The sequence below is a fragment of the Corvus hawaiiensis genome, chromosome 12, assembly GCF_020740725.1.
Source record: "Corvus hawaiiensis isolate bCorHaw1 chromosome 12, bCorHaw1.pri.cur, whole genome shotgun sequence".
NCBI classification, from domain to species: Eukaryota; Metazoa; Chordata; class Aves; order Passeriformes; family Corvidae; genus Corvus; species Corvus hawaiiensis.
The window spans coordinates 7,140,566-7,156,744 of NC_063224.1; the positions used below are offsets into that span (position 1 = coordinate 7,140,566).

The window sequence follows — 16,179 nt, forward strand, 5'->3', positions numbered from 1 at the left end:
TTCTGCTGCCTAGGTCTGGGATTTGCATGTTAGATAAAAATGCAGAGGTTGACTCAGCAATTTCACTGTTAGATGAAAATGGGTAACAATTCAGCTGAGTAATCCTGAGGAGCCTTAAGGATTACTTCTCACCCTTTGTAAAGCTCTCATTTGGAGATACTTCTGTCTGGCATAGTAGGATTGTGTTCTTGATCAGCATTGTCTTGCCTAAGAGTGTGGTGCTTGTGGTTCCCTTGAGTGTTCCATTTCAAATTTCAAGACCCAGGCTTTATTCCTCACGTCATCTCCCTTGTTCCAAAACTAGTTTGGCTGCTGGGCTTTGTAGTCCCCACACATACACTTGGGCTGCTCTGAAAGCTCTGATTTACCGTTTCTGATTCTTCCAGGTCTTGTATGTGATGGAGCTGATGCAGAACCAAGAGGAGGGCAAGGCTTACTTTAGCTCCATCTCGGAGTTCCTCCTTACCCACCCAGTGCTAAGCTTTGGCATCCAGGCTGTGAGCCGCTGCCGGCTAAGGCACACTGAGGTGCTCCCAGCAGAAGAGGAGAATGACAGCTTGAGTGTAGGTAGGTGACAAAATTTGGCTGCTGTGTGGTCAGGATTTCTTTCCTGGCTGGTTCTGACTTTCTCGTGAAAGGCCAGTCACTTCTCCCAAACAACAAGACAAGAGGGAAACGGCCTCAGGTTGTGCCCAACGAGGTTTAGATTGGGTATTAGGAAAAATTTCTTCACCAGGCTTAAGCTGGGTTGTCAAGCACTGGAATACAGGATTCAAGGTGTGGCCTCACCAGTGCTAAGTACAGAGGGTGGTCACTGCCCTGGTCCTGCTGGCCACACTGTTGCTGACACAGGCTAGGATGCCAGTGGCCTTATTGGCCACCTGGGCACACGCTGGCTTATTTTAAGCTACTCTCAACCAGCACCCGCAGGCCTTTCCCAATGGGCAGCTTTGCAGCCACTCTGCCCAGCCCTTGGTGCTGCAGGGGTTGTTGTGATCCAAGCACAGGACCTGCCACTTGGCCTTGTTGAACCTCACACAATTGGCCTCAGCCCATCAATCCAGCCTGTCCAGATCTCTCCAGCCCTTCCTGCCCTCCAGCAGATCAGCATTCCTGCCCAACGTGGTGCACAGCATCACCAGCCAGTCAAGGGATGGGATTGTCCTGCTCTGCTCTGCACTGGTGTGGCCTTAACTTGAGTCCCATGTGCAGTTTTGGGCACCACAATATAAAAAAAGATACTAACCTGTTAGAGAGTGTCCAAAGGAGGGCTATGAGGATGGTGAAGGGGAAGCTGTATGAGGAGTGGCTGAGGTCATTTGGTCTGTTCAGCCTGGAGAAGAAGAGACTGAGGGAAGATCTCATTGCAGTCCTCCAGCATCCTCACAAGGGGCAGGCAATGATCTTTTCAATCTCATGACCAGCGACAGGATTCACAGAAATGGCACGAAGCTGAGTCAGAGGAGGTTTAGGTTGGATATCAGGAAAAAGTTTTTCACCCAGAGGGTGGTTGGGCACAGGAACAGGCTCTCTGAGGCGTGGTCATAGCACCAAGCCTGTCTGAATTCAAGAAGCATTTGGACAATTCTTCCAGGCATGTGCAGTGATTCTTGGGGTGTTCTGTGCAGGGCCAGGGGTTGGACTCAATGATCCTCGTGGGCCCCATCCAGCTCAGGATATTTTATGATTCTGTGGAGTTGTCTGCAAACTTACTGAGAGTGCTGTGGATGCCCTTGTCCAGATCATTGATAAAGAGAATCTGTATGGTGCCTGTTCTTTGCTATCAGTTGATCCTGCTGTGATGCTTTTGTAGTACTTTGTGTGTAGTTTCCGTGCAACTTCATGTTTTACCTTTGTCTCCTTTCCAGAAGGTGCTCAGGGCTCCGGGGCTGTTGAATCAGCAGCAGGCGTGTTGATAAAACTCTTCTGTGTGCACACCAAGTGAGTATGTGTGTGCAGCTGTGATTGTCCTAACCCTGCAGTGACCTGTAGAAATTTAACTTACTTAAATCCTTTTGCTCATAACAAAAGCTCCTTGGCCCCATAGAAATTTCTGGCTGTATGGCCTTACCAGGAGGTAGCCCTTAATGGTGTGACAAGCTTACCGATCTGTGGCCATGAGTGATTTAAGAATGGTGCTCACACACAAGTGCTGGGAAACATCTCAAATGCCCTGGTTGTCAGAACTGGGTGACACGGCTGAGTGAGGATCAGCTTCTGTTGCTTCAGTGACAGGCAGAAAACACTGAAGCATTTTCCAAGGGAATTAGTTCAGTGAAGAGAAATCTTCTGAGCCTTAAGACTTCTCTTGCTGGTTCTTAAGCTGATCAGAGATGCTTGTTTCTTTCCAGGGCCCTACAGGATGTGCAGATTAGATTCCAACCTCTTCATAGCCCTGACACAAGTGCTTCCATGCCTTCCCATGGCTCTCATGAAGAATTTGGTGAGCATGTGTGTTAAACTGGTCTTCAGTGTTGCTGAGCCTTTAAAGATTGTTGGTGGGAAGAGCAGGAGGGTGGTTTTGGCTATCTCTTTGTACTGCAGTGGTGTCATTGCATAAGGGGCTCTGAAAACAGAGTAGCAGTGAAGCAGAAAGCTGGTTAGACCCTAGTTGTGAGTATGGAGTTTGGGATGTGTTAGACCAGGAGTGCTAATGCTTTGTGCATGCTTGAGTTCACCTTCCTGGGTGATTTGGCACTTGTGCAAGAAACTTGAGGTTTATCTCTTGTCAGGTGGAAGAGATCAGAGTGACAGCAGAGCTGTGGGAGTAGAGGGGACTGGGCTCTCTGTGATGTGCTCTTTCAGCCCATTCACCATTCTGGGATGTGGCAGTTAAAATGGCCTTGCTTTTAGGGAAGAAAGGAAGCTTGGACATTTTATTATCAAAGCCTGATAAAATCCACTCTGGCATACAAAGAGGAAGCATAACACAAGATTTGCTTTGCCCTAAGCTTTGACTGGGATGTTGCAGGGTTTTTGCTTGTTCTTTTTGGAATCAAGCATGACACGCAATGGCATAAGTTCATACTTTGTAGAATTAAAGCTTTAGTTTTGGAGGGAAGTTCCAAACTGATTTGTATCTCTCTCTGGAAGCCTTTCCAGACCACATGGCTGATCTGAGCACGGAAGGGCTGGGATCTGAAAAGGAATCTGTGCATGGCTCCCAACCAGACCTGCGGCGCATTGCTGACCTGCCTGTGCCAGCAGACTTCCTTTCTCTCTCCAATGATGCTAAACCCAAGCTGATGACTCCAGATGCATTCATGACACCAAGTACTTCTCTTCAACAGGTAATCAGAGATCAGCACTGTTATGGTGATGTAAGGGATGGGAGTGGGTTTTGGTGCTTTTGGGCATGCTTTCCAGGCTGTAGTGATTCTCATAAGCTCTGCTAGCTGAATGCTGAGCACACAGGAAGCTCTGCATATAACTGACTGAGCAGAGACATGTTGGCACATCTGAAATGCTAAGCTGGCCTAAGCTTGTGTTGTCAGTGCTGCGTTTAGCTGCAAAACTGCTGATGTAGCTGTGCTTTGTAGAAATACGGCTTTGCTAAATAACTGTATCTAAGCTGGGAGACTGCCCTTACTGGTTTACACATGTTGTTTGGGGTTATGATGTGACTGTAATGGAAGAAAATATGCCACCTCTGCACATCCTGTCTGATGGGGTCCTGTGGGAACACAGATCTGAAATGATCAGATAGGTAAATGGGATTGTTCAGACTTGGGAGACCCTGCTGGAGTACCCCGCTCTCTGCCATAAGCCCTCTGCCTCTGCACTGGTGAGGTCACTTTGTTTGGGGACAGCAGTCCCTTGATAAAAGCAGCCATGGTTCATATGATGAGGATGTTTTGGGACTTGCCTTCAACAAGCACCTTAGCAGTACAATTCAACCTGTGGGGATGTTTTCTATTCCCTCTTCACCAAAGACTCTAGGAGTCTTTCTTTCTCAGGTTGAGTTGTGTGGTTGCCCTCTGTCCCATCCTGACTGCTGTGTGTTTCCTTACAGATTGCTGTCTCTTCAGGCAGCAGTGTCAGTTCCCTGACTGCAGTTACAGCCATGAGCAGCACTTCTGTCACGGATACCTCTCTGCCCAGGTAAATAGCACATGAGTTAAATAATACATCTGCAGCTGAACTGATACAGGCCTTTGGGATAGCACAGAGCTGTAGCATGTCTTGTAGGAGAGGAGATTGTAACCAGAGTTAGAAACTGGCCTGTGTCCCAATGTCCCTATATAGGCAGCTGTTTGCATCCATAATGCTGCTTGGAACATGCCTGTTGTCATCTAGGGGCCAACAAGAGTGTTTCATGTGTGCCTCATAGGGATTCTGTTATTGCAGCTCAGTTTTGTTGCTCTACATGCTTTCCCCAAAGGCCCATTGTTGTTTACAGGTAAGACAACACTGCAGCCACCAAGGACAGCGAGAGAATTGGGACTGGTAGGAAAATCTTACAGTGTGACAGTGGGTTGGGCTGCATAACAGGCAAGGACTTCACTTCTGGGGTTGGGAAAAGGAGAGAGACCTGTCTCATAGTGTCCTGTTTCTCCCTGAACTCTGTAGAGTGTGCACTGGAGATACAATTGGTCCCTTCTCTCACTGACCCCTTGAATTCGAAGAGATTGCAATGCTCCTTTTTTTCTTTTTTGTTGTTTCCACCTGGTATCTCTCTGGGCTGTGTGGGGACTAGAAGATGCAGGTACTTATTGAGAGGGAGTAGCTGACCGTGGAAAGAGCAAGGGCTCCTCCACTGACCTTTGTACCCCATCTCCTCACCTTGAGTGTTTTATGCAGATCAATCATTTCTTTGGGCTTCTTGATTTGGTGGTGTCTGTTTCTGCAGAGCATCGGAAGACTTGACTGTGAGCCCCAAGATGCAGCTGGACACCAGCCTCACGCTGAGCAGCAGCAGCAGCAGTCTCCAGACCAGTCCTAGGAGTCACTCTGTTCTTATCCCAGGCCTCCCTGACAAGCTAACACCAAAGGCACCTGTTCCAGTAAGGCTCCAAATGCTGCTCCCTTCCTTCTCATGGGCAAGGGAAATTCTATGGGCCTGTACAAGCTGAAATTGTTCGGCCTAGAGAAAAAAAGGCTCTGAGGAGTGGAGTGGCCTTTCAGTGCTTAAAAGAAATGAAGAGTGACTTTTTACATAGGCAGAAAGGGATAGGGCATGGCAGAATGATTTTAAACTAGAAAAGGGGAGATTTAGGTTAGATGTTAGGAGGAAATTCTTTATTCAGAGGGTGGTGAGGCACTGACACAGACTTCCCAGGGAAGTCCCATCCCTGAAAGTGTTCAAGGTGGGTTGGATGGGGCTTTGAGCAACCTCGTCTAGTGGAAGGTGTCCCTGCCTATGGCAGTGGGGTTGGAATGAGATGAGCTTTAAGCTCCTTTGCAACCCAAAGCTATCTAGGATTCTCTGAAATTACACTTATTTGGATGTTAACAGGGACAATGTGTGCCCTTTGGAAAACACAGCTGCTGGCACAGACCTGCAGCCCAGTTTACTCAGCCATGTTGATGGAACTTGTCCATGTATAGAACAGCATGTCTCTGAAAACCAGAGACAGCTCTAGCTCGTGCTGTCACTATCCCAGTGGCTGGATGTGGTCAGCCTTTGTGTTAGGAGACAATGCTACCTGGAAAGGTTTATCCTGCTTTTTGTCTGATGTGTCTGAAGTAGCGATTTCCTATCCCTAAATTTTAATTTCCAGGTGTTGTGTAAAATGGATCATGACCAAAGCTTGAGATTGAAATAAGTTTTCAGTCCAGGAGATATTCAGTGTTAAAATTAATGTTTTCCCTCAAAGAGGAGGGAGTCTGGAGCAGAGCAGGGAGGTAGAACTACTGTTACATTTACTTTTGAAAGTGAGTTCAGACTAGTGTTGCCTTAAGTGTGGTGTTAGCCCAGCTGAGAGTCCACTACAAGTCCTGGCACCGTTTTCCATCTGATGAAGGAGTGGGAGCCAGGGATCACATGAGGAAAGGATACAGCAGGCTGTTTCCAGAGGCAGTTTGGTCTAAGGCACCAGAGGTTCTTGGGGTGTCTCCACATTACCCTAAAGGCTCTTGTTTGATTTTTATTTTCAGGTCACACCAGGAAACTCCTCTCTAGCACTGGAACTGCAGGAAGTGGAGCCCTTGGTGGTGCCCCAGGCTTCTCCCACCCGTGAGCGCTCCCCAGATGTCATTTCCTCTGCTTCCACAGCCATGTCCCAGGATATCCCAGAGATTGCTTCCGAGACCCTGCAGCGCAGCTTTGCGGCGGCTCCGTCCGGGCTCCCTGGGGAGGTGCTGGAGCCCAGTCACCATGCAGACAGTATGGCCTCAGCAGCCTCAGCCCTGCATTTGCTGTCTCCCAGGAACCGCCACAACTCCGAGCACAGCCACCACTCTTTGGACATGCCTCCAGTGGAGGTGGACAGACTGAATGCTCCATCATTACTGGAGACTGCTTTAACTCAGGAAAATGCATCTTCTGACAGTGTTGTGAGTCAGCCATGGCCAGCAGCTCCTGACATAACCCGGGAAACCAGGAACAGCATGGCAGACAGGTAATCACATGGGTTTGTCTGGCACTGGGCAGTTTGTTTGCACTTGCCAAATGGGCAGCTTGGTGAAAAGCTCTTACATTGTGATTAATCCAGAGCAGTTCCATCCCTCTGTCCCTTAAAGGATCTGATGAGTCAGTCTTCCTGTGTGCTTGGTCTGTAGGCTGTGTCCTGAACTTCCTAGGCCACCTCTAACAATTTTTGCTCTCTGATACCCTTTGCAGCATAAATGATCTCTGTTAAGAAGGTGAAAAGTCTACTTTATTGGCCTTCATGTTCACCTGGAGACTTGAGCTACCTTTTTTTTGTGTGTGCGCTCTGGAAATCAAGCCAGTACAAGCTAAGTTCTCCCCCAGGTGATGCATTCCTGAAGGCTTTTGTTGAATCAATTAGCACATAACTGACAGGTTTGGTTATAGGTTAATTGTACATCTCTCTTCTAGGATTGGCTCTGTGCAGCTAGTGTTATAAATAAATAAAGTACTTTAGCAGTCAGAAAATAAATGGCAGTGGAGCAGGAATGAAGAATGGTGCACCATCACTTAGGCTGCTTAGAAGGAGTAATCTGTTATGCTGGACCAGTGCTGGATTTCGTCACAGAATTAGCATCCCTGTCTTGTAGTGGGATGAGAACAGCGAGATGCATCTGGCATCTCCAGAGTCTGCTTAGACTGGGGCCTCATGCACCATGAGAACCTGCAAACACCTTCCTTTTCAGCAGGATTAGAAGGCTGAGAGGGTCTGTGTTGTCCCTCAGGTAATCCTGGACTGTTCCCTCATCAGAATTGCAAAGAAAGGCCTCACCTTGTGCCTCCACAGCTGAGGACGTTGTTCCAGGAAACAGTCCCATCTGATGGCTCTTGGGAGGGCATTAAGACTGTGTTTCTATGCAATATTTTTTATTTTACTTATAATATGAACTTGAGAAAGTACTTTTATAGGAGTTTGCAACTCCCCTCAATCCCACTCTGTCTTTGAATTCTTCAGGACATATTATATCAGAATATCAGACCAGCTGTCTGACTGTGAGAGATTTCGCAAGTGCTCACTTCTGTTTAAAGTTCTTCCTGCAAGCTGCATTCAGGCAGATGTAATTTGGAGCCTAGAAGCACGTGCAGTTTGCTTTCAAAATCATTATGACACTCAGACTAGATCCACTGTTACGATTCTGTCTGTTAGAGCTGGCCCATCACATTCACACACTTCCTCAGACACTTTAAGGAACTAAGAAACAATGATGATTTTTGCTCCAGTGATCAGTATTAAACAAGGAGAAACAAACCCAAGATGATGCTATTCATTGAAGTACGCTGTGCTGCCAGGTTTGAGTAGTGACTTACCTCTCTCTTGTATGAATGGCTTTTGGGAGATAGTTCTTGGTTAGTGCTTCTATCATAGCTGAGCTGCTTCTTCCTTCTGGACAAGTCAAGCCTTTAGTGCCTCTACACAACACCTGCCTCTTCCTGGATCTGTGGGATCAGTGTGGGGTTGATTTTTGTTATAGACTTTCTATCAGGATCTCTCGTGAGACATGGAGAGAGTGTCCAAGCTGAAAGAGGCTTTCCTGACAGTATTTTCTTTTTTCCCCTCTCTAGCCCAAGGGATGAGGTTGAAGAAAAGCACAAGAGCTCTTCCTACCATCGACACAGCTACCACCTGCTGCAGCATGACAGCCAGGATGCCAGTGCAGAACAAAGGTACCAGAGTGCTCAGCCCCCTCTCTCCCCCTGTATGGACTCAGGCTGCATTCGTGCCTCTGTCCCCAGCCAGCCTTCAAGTGTGGGATGAATGTCTCTGCTTTGTCTCCTGACTTAATGTGTGTTTGCAGCCCAGCTTCCCTAATGTTCTGATGACTTCAGCTCATCTGAAGATTGGCCTCTGGGCACTCTCCAGTTTATTCCCTGTAGGGAAAGGTTTGATTGTGCTGCTTCTAAAAGCAGGGACCAAGCTTGATTTAATTACCAGTAAAAACCTGTTATGGGACCAGTTTCCAAGTATTGTGCGTTATATAAGGTAGCAAGGGTACCTCAGGAGTAAGTTTCTTGCTTCTGACATCTTTCCTCCCTTATGAGTCCCCCTAAAGTTCTGTGGACACATTCTGTGTGCCTGACAAGCTCAGTCCTGTTTGATAGCTGAGGGTTGTCCACAATCCACATGTAAATTCAGACTGAAATGTGCAGCCTGTATTGGAAGCTGGTCAGCAGGTGAAAGTCTCCAAGGTACTGAGGATCACAGGTGTCTTAGGCTCACCTGATCCTCCTCTGTTCTTGCAATGTTTTCTGTGTCCAGTGCTTGCTGTGTGTAAAGCTGTAAGGATGTGCTGTGCTTGGGTTCCCTGCTAGGTCATGCTGGGACTCACATGCCAGTGTTTGCAGCTAAAGAGGCATCGTTCAGCCACACTGCCTGGGCCCTGGCTGCCCCTAATGCAGGGACCCTCCAAGCCTTGCTGCACAGCACTCGGGCTCAGCCTGAGCAGACCTGGATCAAAGCAGAGCAGCCTGTTCTGAGCTCTGTAGAGGTGATTGTGAAAGGTTAAGGTGGGGGTGTCTGTAGCTGACTCTGGCTGTGTGTGGATGAAGAGCTGTGTGAATCCCTCTCCTCCATGAAGGCTGACACAGTCCAGTATTGTGAGTGATGTCCTCTCCCCTGCCATTCCTTCACAGTGACCATGATGATGAAGTTGCAAGCTTGGCTTCTACATCAGGTGGATTTGGTGCCAAAGCATCTGCGCAGAGGCTGCCTGTGAAGGACTGGAAAGTCAAGGCATCCCCCCGGGCTTCCCCAAAGCTAAAGCGGAAGGGCAAGAAGGATGACGGGTACGCTGGGCTTGCCAGGTCACAGGGGGCTCTGGGACCAGCTGGGCAGGGCCACAGCCTCTCGTAGCCATTGGGGTCTGAGGCAGCAGCCAAGGGCTCCCAACCCTCACCCCATTTGCAAAGGGCAGGAACCCCACAGAAAGTATTGTTGGTTACTCAAACACTGACTGTCACTTGGGCGTGGGAATAGTTCTGCACTATCTCCAGCTGGGACTCAAAACCCAAAATACAGCCTGGGCTTGAGAAGAATGTGTGGGAGGTAAATTGCACATTGTGAGGGGACACTGGGTCCTTTCACTGGTTTCAATGAAGTCTTCATTGGAACTGTGATGCTGTGAGTATCACAATGGCCTCCATTTCTAATTGGCTTCTGAACAGTGGCACAGTGCCCTTGTGCAGCAACATCTATCATTTATTACCTGCTTGCTGCTTTTGTGTGTTTCTAAATGTGCCTATATCAATATCCTGTGAATGAAAATTGGTGACTGGAAGGGTCTGCCCATGGCACATTAGACCAATCTGTCTGCATCAGTGTGAGGAGAGCAGCACAGCTTCTGCACGGGGCTCCCTCCTCTTCTTATGTTCCCATAGCTGCATGATTTGGATCGCTAGCTCTGCAGATCATAACAAAGATGGGCTACGGCATTTAATTCTGGCTGTGGTCCTGCCAAGTGGCACCCTGAAGCTCTTGGTTTCTGAAATGGCTTTCACTTTTTCTGCCTCAGTCCTTTTAAAGTTGATGAGTGGGTACTGTCTGAGAACTAAAAATGTTTGCTTTTCTTCATAGATCTTTGACTTTGATGGGATCAGTTCAGTCACAAAGGGTCTCCTGGGAGCCATGTGTTCAGTGTTTTTCTTTATTCTGCTCTGTGAGGTGGAGTGCATCACTAGTTTCTTCACCTTGAGAGCTGGAATCACACCAGATAATTTGTGCTCATTCATTCTAAATTTTAACAAATGAATACTTGTTTTTTCTTTGGTAAAATAACAGGAGATGTTCAAAAGCTGTTTGGCAAAGTCTTCCCTTTTTTTTCAAAGGCTTTGAATTTGGACAAAACTGAAAAATCAGTGTGCAGTGCACTTTGTAACAGTCCTCATTACCACTTGGTTCAGGTCTCCTCTCTGCAAAGGGACCAGTCTGTAAGGAACTTCAGAGTCTGCGAATAGTGCAGATGATGGAGTCATAATAAGGACTGGGATTTCATCACCTTCCCATCGTTCTCCATGTTATACAAGGCAAAACAGAAGTATGAGCTGGAGTGTAAAATCCAAAGCAACCATAAAATGTGTGATCTGTTTTGGCAGAAGACTTGGATAATAAGAGGAGTTAATTGACATAACTGGGTTACTACTCTTTCTCTGTTTATTTCCAGGGATGTGAACCAGTCACCAAGATCATCTAACAACCAGGTAAGTCAGAGTTGCTCTTCATGACACTTCATATCTTACTAGGAAAGACCTAAGAGAAAGTTCATCCCAGTTCCTTGAAGTATCATGGGCCATGCCCAAGCAGGTTGACATGGGGCTGCACTTGGGCTTGACATTGCTCTGTGCTGACACGCAGCAGAGAAGGAGCTGCTCTGTGGTCTCCAGACTGATGATTTCCTTCTCATATTTGCTTGTGCCTGCAGCAAGATAAGCTGTTCCCAGCAAAGAAGGGGTTGCAGGGGGACTGGCCTTGATATGTGTGTCTCCTTGTTCCTTCCCCTTAAAGGTGGGTCCTCACACTCCTTTAACTATTTTGACGAGGTGACGAGACAACACACTATAGATTTATACTTCTCCAGTTGTTTGGTTCTTCATAAATAAACAAAAGAGCTGAAAAAGTGCTCTAAGAAATCTCCTTACTGTACTGATTGCACAGCTCTTTCATGAGTGTTTGAGTGTTTACATTCATGCATTACTCTCAGTACCTGGCCAAAAGTGAATAAAATCTGCTTTGAAGGAGGTCTTGAATCTAAACAGTTGATATTCGAAGCAAGCATTTATTCATTCCATGCAGGAACCTTGCTTTATCAGTTTATTCCTTGGCACAGTAGTTCTTGGGAACAGGCATTAAGCCGGTCCTGTTTTCTGCATTGTGTGTTACGCTTCACTTCCAGGCACAGGGGTTGACTCAATGCCGAGCAGAAAGCTCAGCTGACCTCCAGTCCTGTTAGAAATTAATGCTTGTTCTCTCCACATGTAGGTGACACCAGAGTTCCAGGATGAGCTGATGTGCATCCTGAGGAGCCAACAGCGGGAGCTCTCCGAGCTGCGGCAGAACCAAATGGAGCTGCTGCAGAGACTCACAGATCACCTCGATGCCATCCAGAGCTCCCTCATGGGCCACATGGAGAGGGTGATTGACTCCCAACAGGAGCAGGAGCGTATCCTTGTATGCAGATGTTGAGTGGAAGGTTGCAAGGCAGACTAGAGGCACGAGGAAGGCTCAGAAGGGTCAGGGATCTTGGGAGCGTGGGGCTGTAGGTGCAGTGCGATTGCCTGGCTGCAGTATAACTATTTTAGTTCCTCTCAGGCCCTTCCTAAGGGTAAGAAACTCAGAACAGAGAAGAACTGACACTTCTTTCTCAATGCCACTAAATCTTAGTTACCCATTAAGCCATAAGTGCTGCAGTGCTGGTGTAGACCAGAGGTGCACTTGATACATTATCCCACCTCAGACAGTGGCCAGTTGCACAAGAGTAATTATGGGATGATCCTTTCCTCCTTAAGGCAAGTCAGTACTTGCACCAGAAATAGCATCTGGCTGCCATACTGCATAGCTGGATACAGAATTATCTTGTTTGTCCACATTTATTCGTATGGTGGTCTACAGGTCCCTTATGTGTTGTCTGAAAAGTATTTTCTTTGGTGCTTTCAAACCTTGTATCCAGTTGTTGGTATTGTATTGTGAGTCGTTGGTTCCTGTGTACATTTGCTGCACTGAATTTGGTTATGTTCCTCAAAATGAGCAGCTCCAGCCTATCTCATGTCTGAAACCACTCTTAACTTCCATGACAACAGTTTTCTCTATTAATTAGTCTTGGATTTTCCTTTTTTGGCTATCAGTCTGATATTCACAGATAGTTTAGATACCTTTCTACTGAATTTCAGTGTCCAGAGCTGCTTTGTAATACTAGAATAATTTTTCTTTCTGCACAGCTTTATGCATGGACTGAATTTTGTCAGCAGCTGAATTGTCATTTCTTTGTTTGTTTTGTCTGAGTTTGGTGTTTGTTTGTTTAAGATGTGTTTGTATGTTGGCTCCTTCAGAGAGCTTGCTTGCTTCGTGAGGTATGAGTAGCCTGAAGCCTGGGTTTGCTCCCATGCACTGTATCACTTATGTCCACTAATTCCATCCTGTAGAAACATTTTTACCAGCTTGCTGTTTATGGATAATGGACTTGATGGTTTCTGGTGTTCTGGTTTTAGCTCAGATGGAGTTAATTTTCTTCACAGCAACTCATGTGTGTTATGTTTTGGATTTGTGACTAAAACAATGCTGATAACACACTGATGTTTTTGCTGTTTCTAAGTCCTGTCAAGGCCTTCTCTGTTTCTCACGATGCTCCACCAGGCAGAGGCTGGGGGTCGGCAAAAGTTGGGAGGAGACAGAGCCAGGACAGCTGACCCCCAGTGACCAAAGGGATGCCCCACACTGTGTGACATTGTGCTCAGCTGTAAAGGCTGGGAGAGAGGAGGAGGAAGAGGGGACACTTAGAGTGATGGTGTTTGTCTTCCCCAGCCACCATTAGGCATGAGGGAGCCCTGCTTTCCTGGGAATGGCTGAACACCGGCTCGCTGATGGGAAGTAGTAAATGAATTCCTTACTTTGTTTGATTGGCATGTGCAGCTTTTGCTTTACCCCTTAAACTGTCTTCACCTCAACCTGTGAGTTTTCTCACTTTCTCCCTGCCTGTTCTGTCCCCCATTGCCTGCAGAGGAGTGGGTTAGTGGTTGGCTGAGGCTGAGCTGCCTATGGGGCAGCCAGGTTAACCACAGTATGTAGGAAACAGTACTGTCCAACTTCTTTTAGCTGTTTGGCTTTCCTATCCTGCCTTGCAAAGCTCTTCTCTCACCCTGATCAATTGTTTAAGAGCACCCTGTTTCAGGAACACAGCAGTAATGTTACGAGATCCCTCTTTCACCAGAGCTGCACATTTGCTGTCACCGAGCCTCTGGAGGTGAGGCTACTGTCCGTCTTTGTGTACAGGAGTGTTGTGGGTAGACAGGAAATCTGTTGTTTGTGCTCCTTAACACGAGTTCTCATTAGAGAGAAGACTGGACCGGGTGCTGACGGAAGGGCAGCAGCGCAATGGGCAGCTCCAGGAGCACCTGTCCCAGCAGCTCTCCCAGTCCCTGTCCACAGCTGTGTGTAACCGTCTGGAGAGGACCATTCGGGAGGAGATGAAGAAGACAGTGCCCCAGTGTGAGTGTGGCTGCCTAAGTAGGGGGGGTGGATCCCTACAGGTAGCTCCATAGGGATGGAAAGCACACTGCAAAAGTGCTGGCACTGTATGAAGCAGGAGTTAGTTTGTGTGAACACCAGGGTCTGCACAACAGACTGCTGTGGGCCCCACTGTAATCTGAGAAGAGGGGCTGTGGTTTAGAAGCGGTATGAGGCTCCCAGAGGGAATGCCTTTCCAGAGAGTGTGGTCTGACCTTCCATTATAATCTCTAAAGCCTTTGGAGTCTGTTCAGTGGAGGAAGGTGAAAGAGGCTGATGAGTTTGGAAATGCTGAGACTTGGTTGGAGCAAGCTTAAACTTGTCTTAGCCCTTTCTCAATGCGCTGGCACCATGCATGTAAGGAAATGTTCCAAAAACTGCTGGTGGGAAAGCCTGCAGCCAGTAGCTGCCTAAGGCAGGGCTACCTGCAATTCTGGATCAGGTCAGCTCTGACTTTGTCACACCAATTCTTAAAAACCTTCAATGCTGGAGGTTCCACAACTTCTGGTGACTTCCAGAGCTGTACCACCTTCCTAGCAAAAACTTTCTCCAAATGTCCAGCCTTAGCTCCCCAAGCACAGTTTGTGATCATGGTCCCTTGCTGTGTCATATCCAAGAATCATTTGATTGCATTTTCTTTTTTGGGCTTTGAAGTGTGACTTTAGGCTTAAAGCTGCAATTTTGTCCTGTTTTTGTTATGCCTAGGCATTTCCAAGAGCATGGACCCTACCCTCAGCCAGCTCAGTAGTACGATTGCTGCCAAGCTCACTGCTGTTGAGGGGACACTGAAAGAGAATATCACCAAGCTAGTGAAATCAAAGGTAAGGAGAACTAGAGTAGCTTTTCCTGGGGACACTGAGTTGTCACCTGCCTGGGTAGCAACTTCTTACACCTTTTCCCCTCACCTCTGTCTCTAGGTAATGCCAGTTTAGCTGCCGGTAGTCAAAGCTCTTTCATAGTCTCATTAGGAGGACAAGCTCTTTGTATGCTCCCCTGCCCACTTTGCCTCATTGGCACTCCTTTCATTTACCAAGTTGTTCATTTTCTACTAGAGTAGAGATTCTCACCACAGCAGTGACTTCTGGGGCCAACTCAGTCAGTCAAGTGGTGAACATTTGACTGGCTCCCTTCTATTCTCCCTATCTACATTATTTAGGGAGCATGAACTGCTTACTTACCTTGGCAGGGAATTACGGTTTTTTGGGAAGGAGGAGGAGGGGAAAGGAGCTGTTCCACCTTCCTTTGCTCTACAGCAGGAGTACAGAGAAGTGGTGCTGGTTTTGGGCAGCCCCTGAGCAAGCAGAGGTTCTGCCTGCTGGAGTTACGGTGCAGCCTGGCCAGTGGGAAGAGCTGAGGGAGCACCCTTGCAGACACTGGGCTGTCTTTACCTGGTGTGGATGTGTTGCAGGGACCTGGTATTTGCCTACATCCTTAGTCCTGGAGCAGGCTGTCATTAACTTTCTGGAATCTTCTGTGTGTGCTTGTAAGAACCTTACAGACAGTGTTGTGAGGGCCACAGCTGACACTCTGCAGGGACCCATCCAGTCAGCCTACAGGGAGGCCTTCCAGAGCGTCGTGCTGCCAGCCTTCGAGAAGAGCTGCCAGTCCATGTTCCAGCAAATCAATGACACCTTCAAGCAGGGCACACAGGAATGTGAGTAGGTTTTCTTCTTTAGCTCCTCTCTGCTCTATTTGCATTAGTGGCTGACAATACGTTGGTCTTACGTTTTTGCCTTTCAGAGTTTCACTGGTGAGTGTTTAACCTTTTAGCCCATCCGTGTGTTTTGTTTCATACTTGGGAAGCAGAAGTGGGTTGGGTTTTGTGGGTGGTGCTTTAAGAGCAGAGATTCATCTCTGGTCTTTGTAGCCCATAGCAAAACACTCAGCTGTGTTCTGGGAATCTGTGACTTTATCTATTGAGCAGGAGAGCCCAGCTGCAGGATTATCCCGTCCTGGTGTCAGGAACATGATGAGTGGAGAGTGTAGCAGTCCTGCAGCTAGGCCCTTCTCTCAGAGGTGTAATGGATTGGAGAAAGTTTAGAGAAGGGTGCCAGGATGACCAGAGATTCAATAGTGGCTGAATAGTGTGGACATATTCAGGCTGAAATAGAGTATACTCTTGAGTGAGGAAAAATGTACACTGATGCACTTGGGAAGATCATTCCTGTTCTCAGGCTTGGAGTGAGGGGGTGCTGGACAGATATTACTCTGCAGAACTGGTTTCTGAGAGGGCTGAATGTGGCCAGTGCTAGCACAGTGACTTCTGTTGGCCATAGATTTGCAGGGTGTCTCCAACTGCTGTTTATTTTGCACCCTTCCTCTTCCTCACAAGTCTCCCACAAATACAAGATCTTACATTCTTCTCCCTTTTGATCAG

At 47.5% G+C, this 16,179-nt stretch overlaps 1 protein-coding gene across 1 annotated transcript in view; it reads left to right on the forward strand.

Annotated features, from left to right (window-relative positions):
* EDC4 (enhancer of mRNA decapping 4) overlaps positions 1-16,179 on the forward strand; it is a 33,672-nt gene that overhangs the window by 12,288 nt on the left and 5,205 nt on the right. Inside the window, exons 12-25 of the mRNA XM_048316735.1 lie at positions 387-567; positions 1,869-1,941; positions 2,352-2,443; positions 3,094-3,290; positions 4,013-4,101; positions 4,850-5,003; positions 6,097-6,560; positions 8,153-8,254; positions 9,221-9,373; positions 10,747-10,783; positions 11,562-11,742; positions 13,629-13,784; positions 14,508-14,623; positions 15,291-15,456. Coding sequence (XP_048172692.1) covers positions 387-567; positions 1,869-1,941; positions 2,352-2,443; positions 3,094-3,290; positions 4,013-4,101; positions 4,850-5,003; positions 6,097-6,560; positions 8,153-8,254; positions 9,221-9,373; positions 10,747-10,783; positions 11,562-11,742; positions 13,629-13,784; positions 14,508-14,623; positions 15,291-15,456 — 2,161 coding nt within the window. The remainder of the gene's footprint in view (positions 1-386; positions 568-1,868; positions 1,942-2,351; positions 2,444-3,093; positions 3,291-4,012; positions 4,102-4,849; positions 5,004-6,096; positions 6,561-8,152; positions 8,255-9,220; positions 9,374-10,746; positions 10,784-11,561; positions 11,743-13,628; positions 13,785-14,507; positions 14,624-15,290; positions 15,457-16,179) is intronic.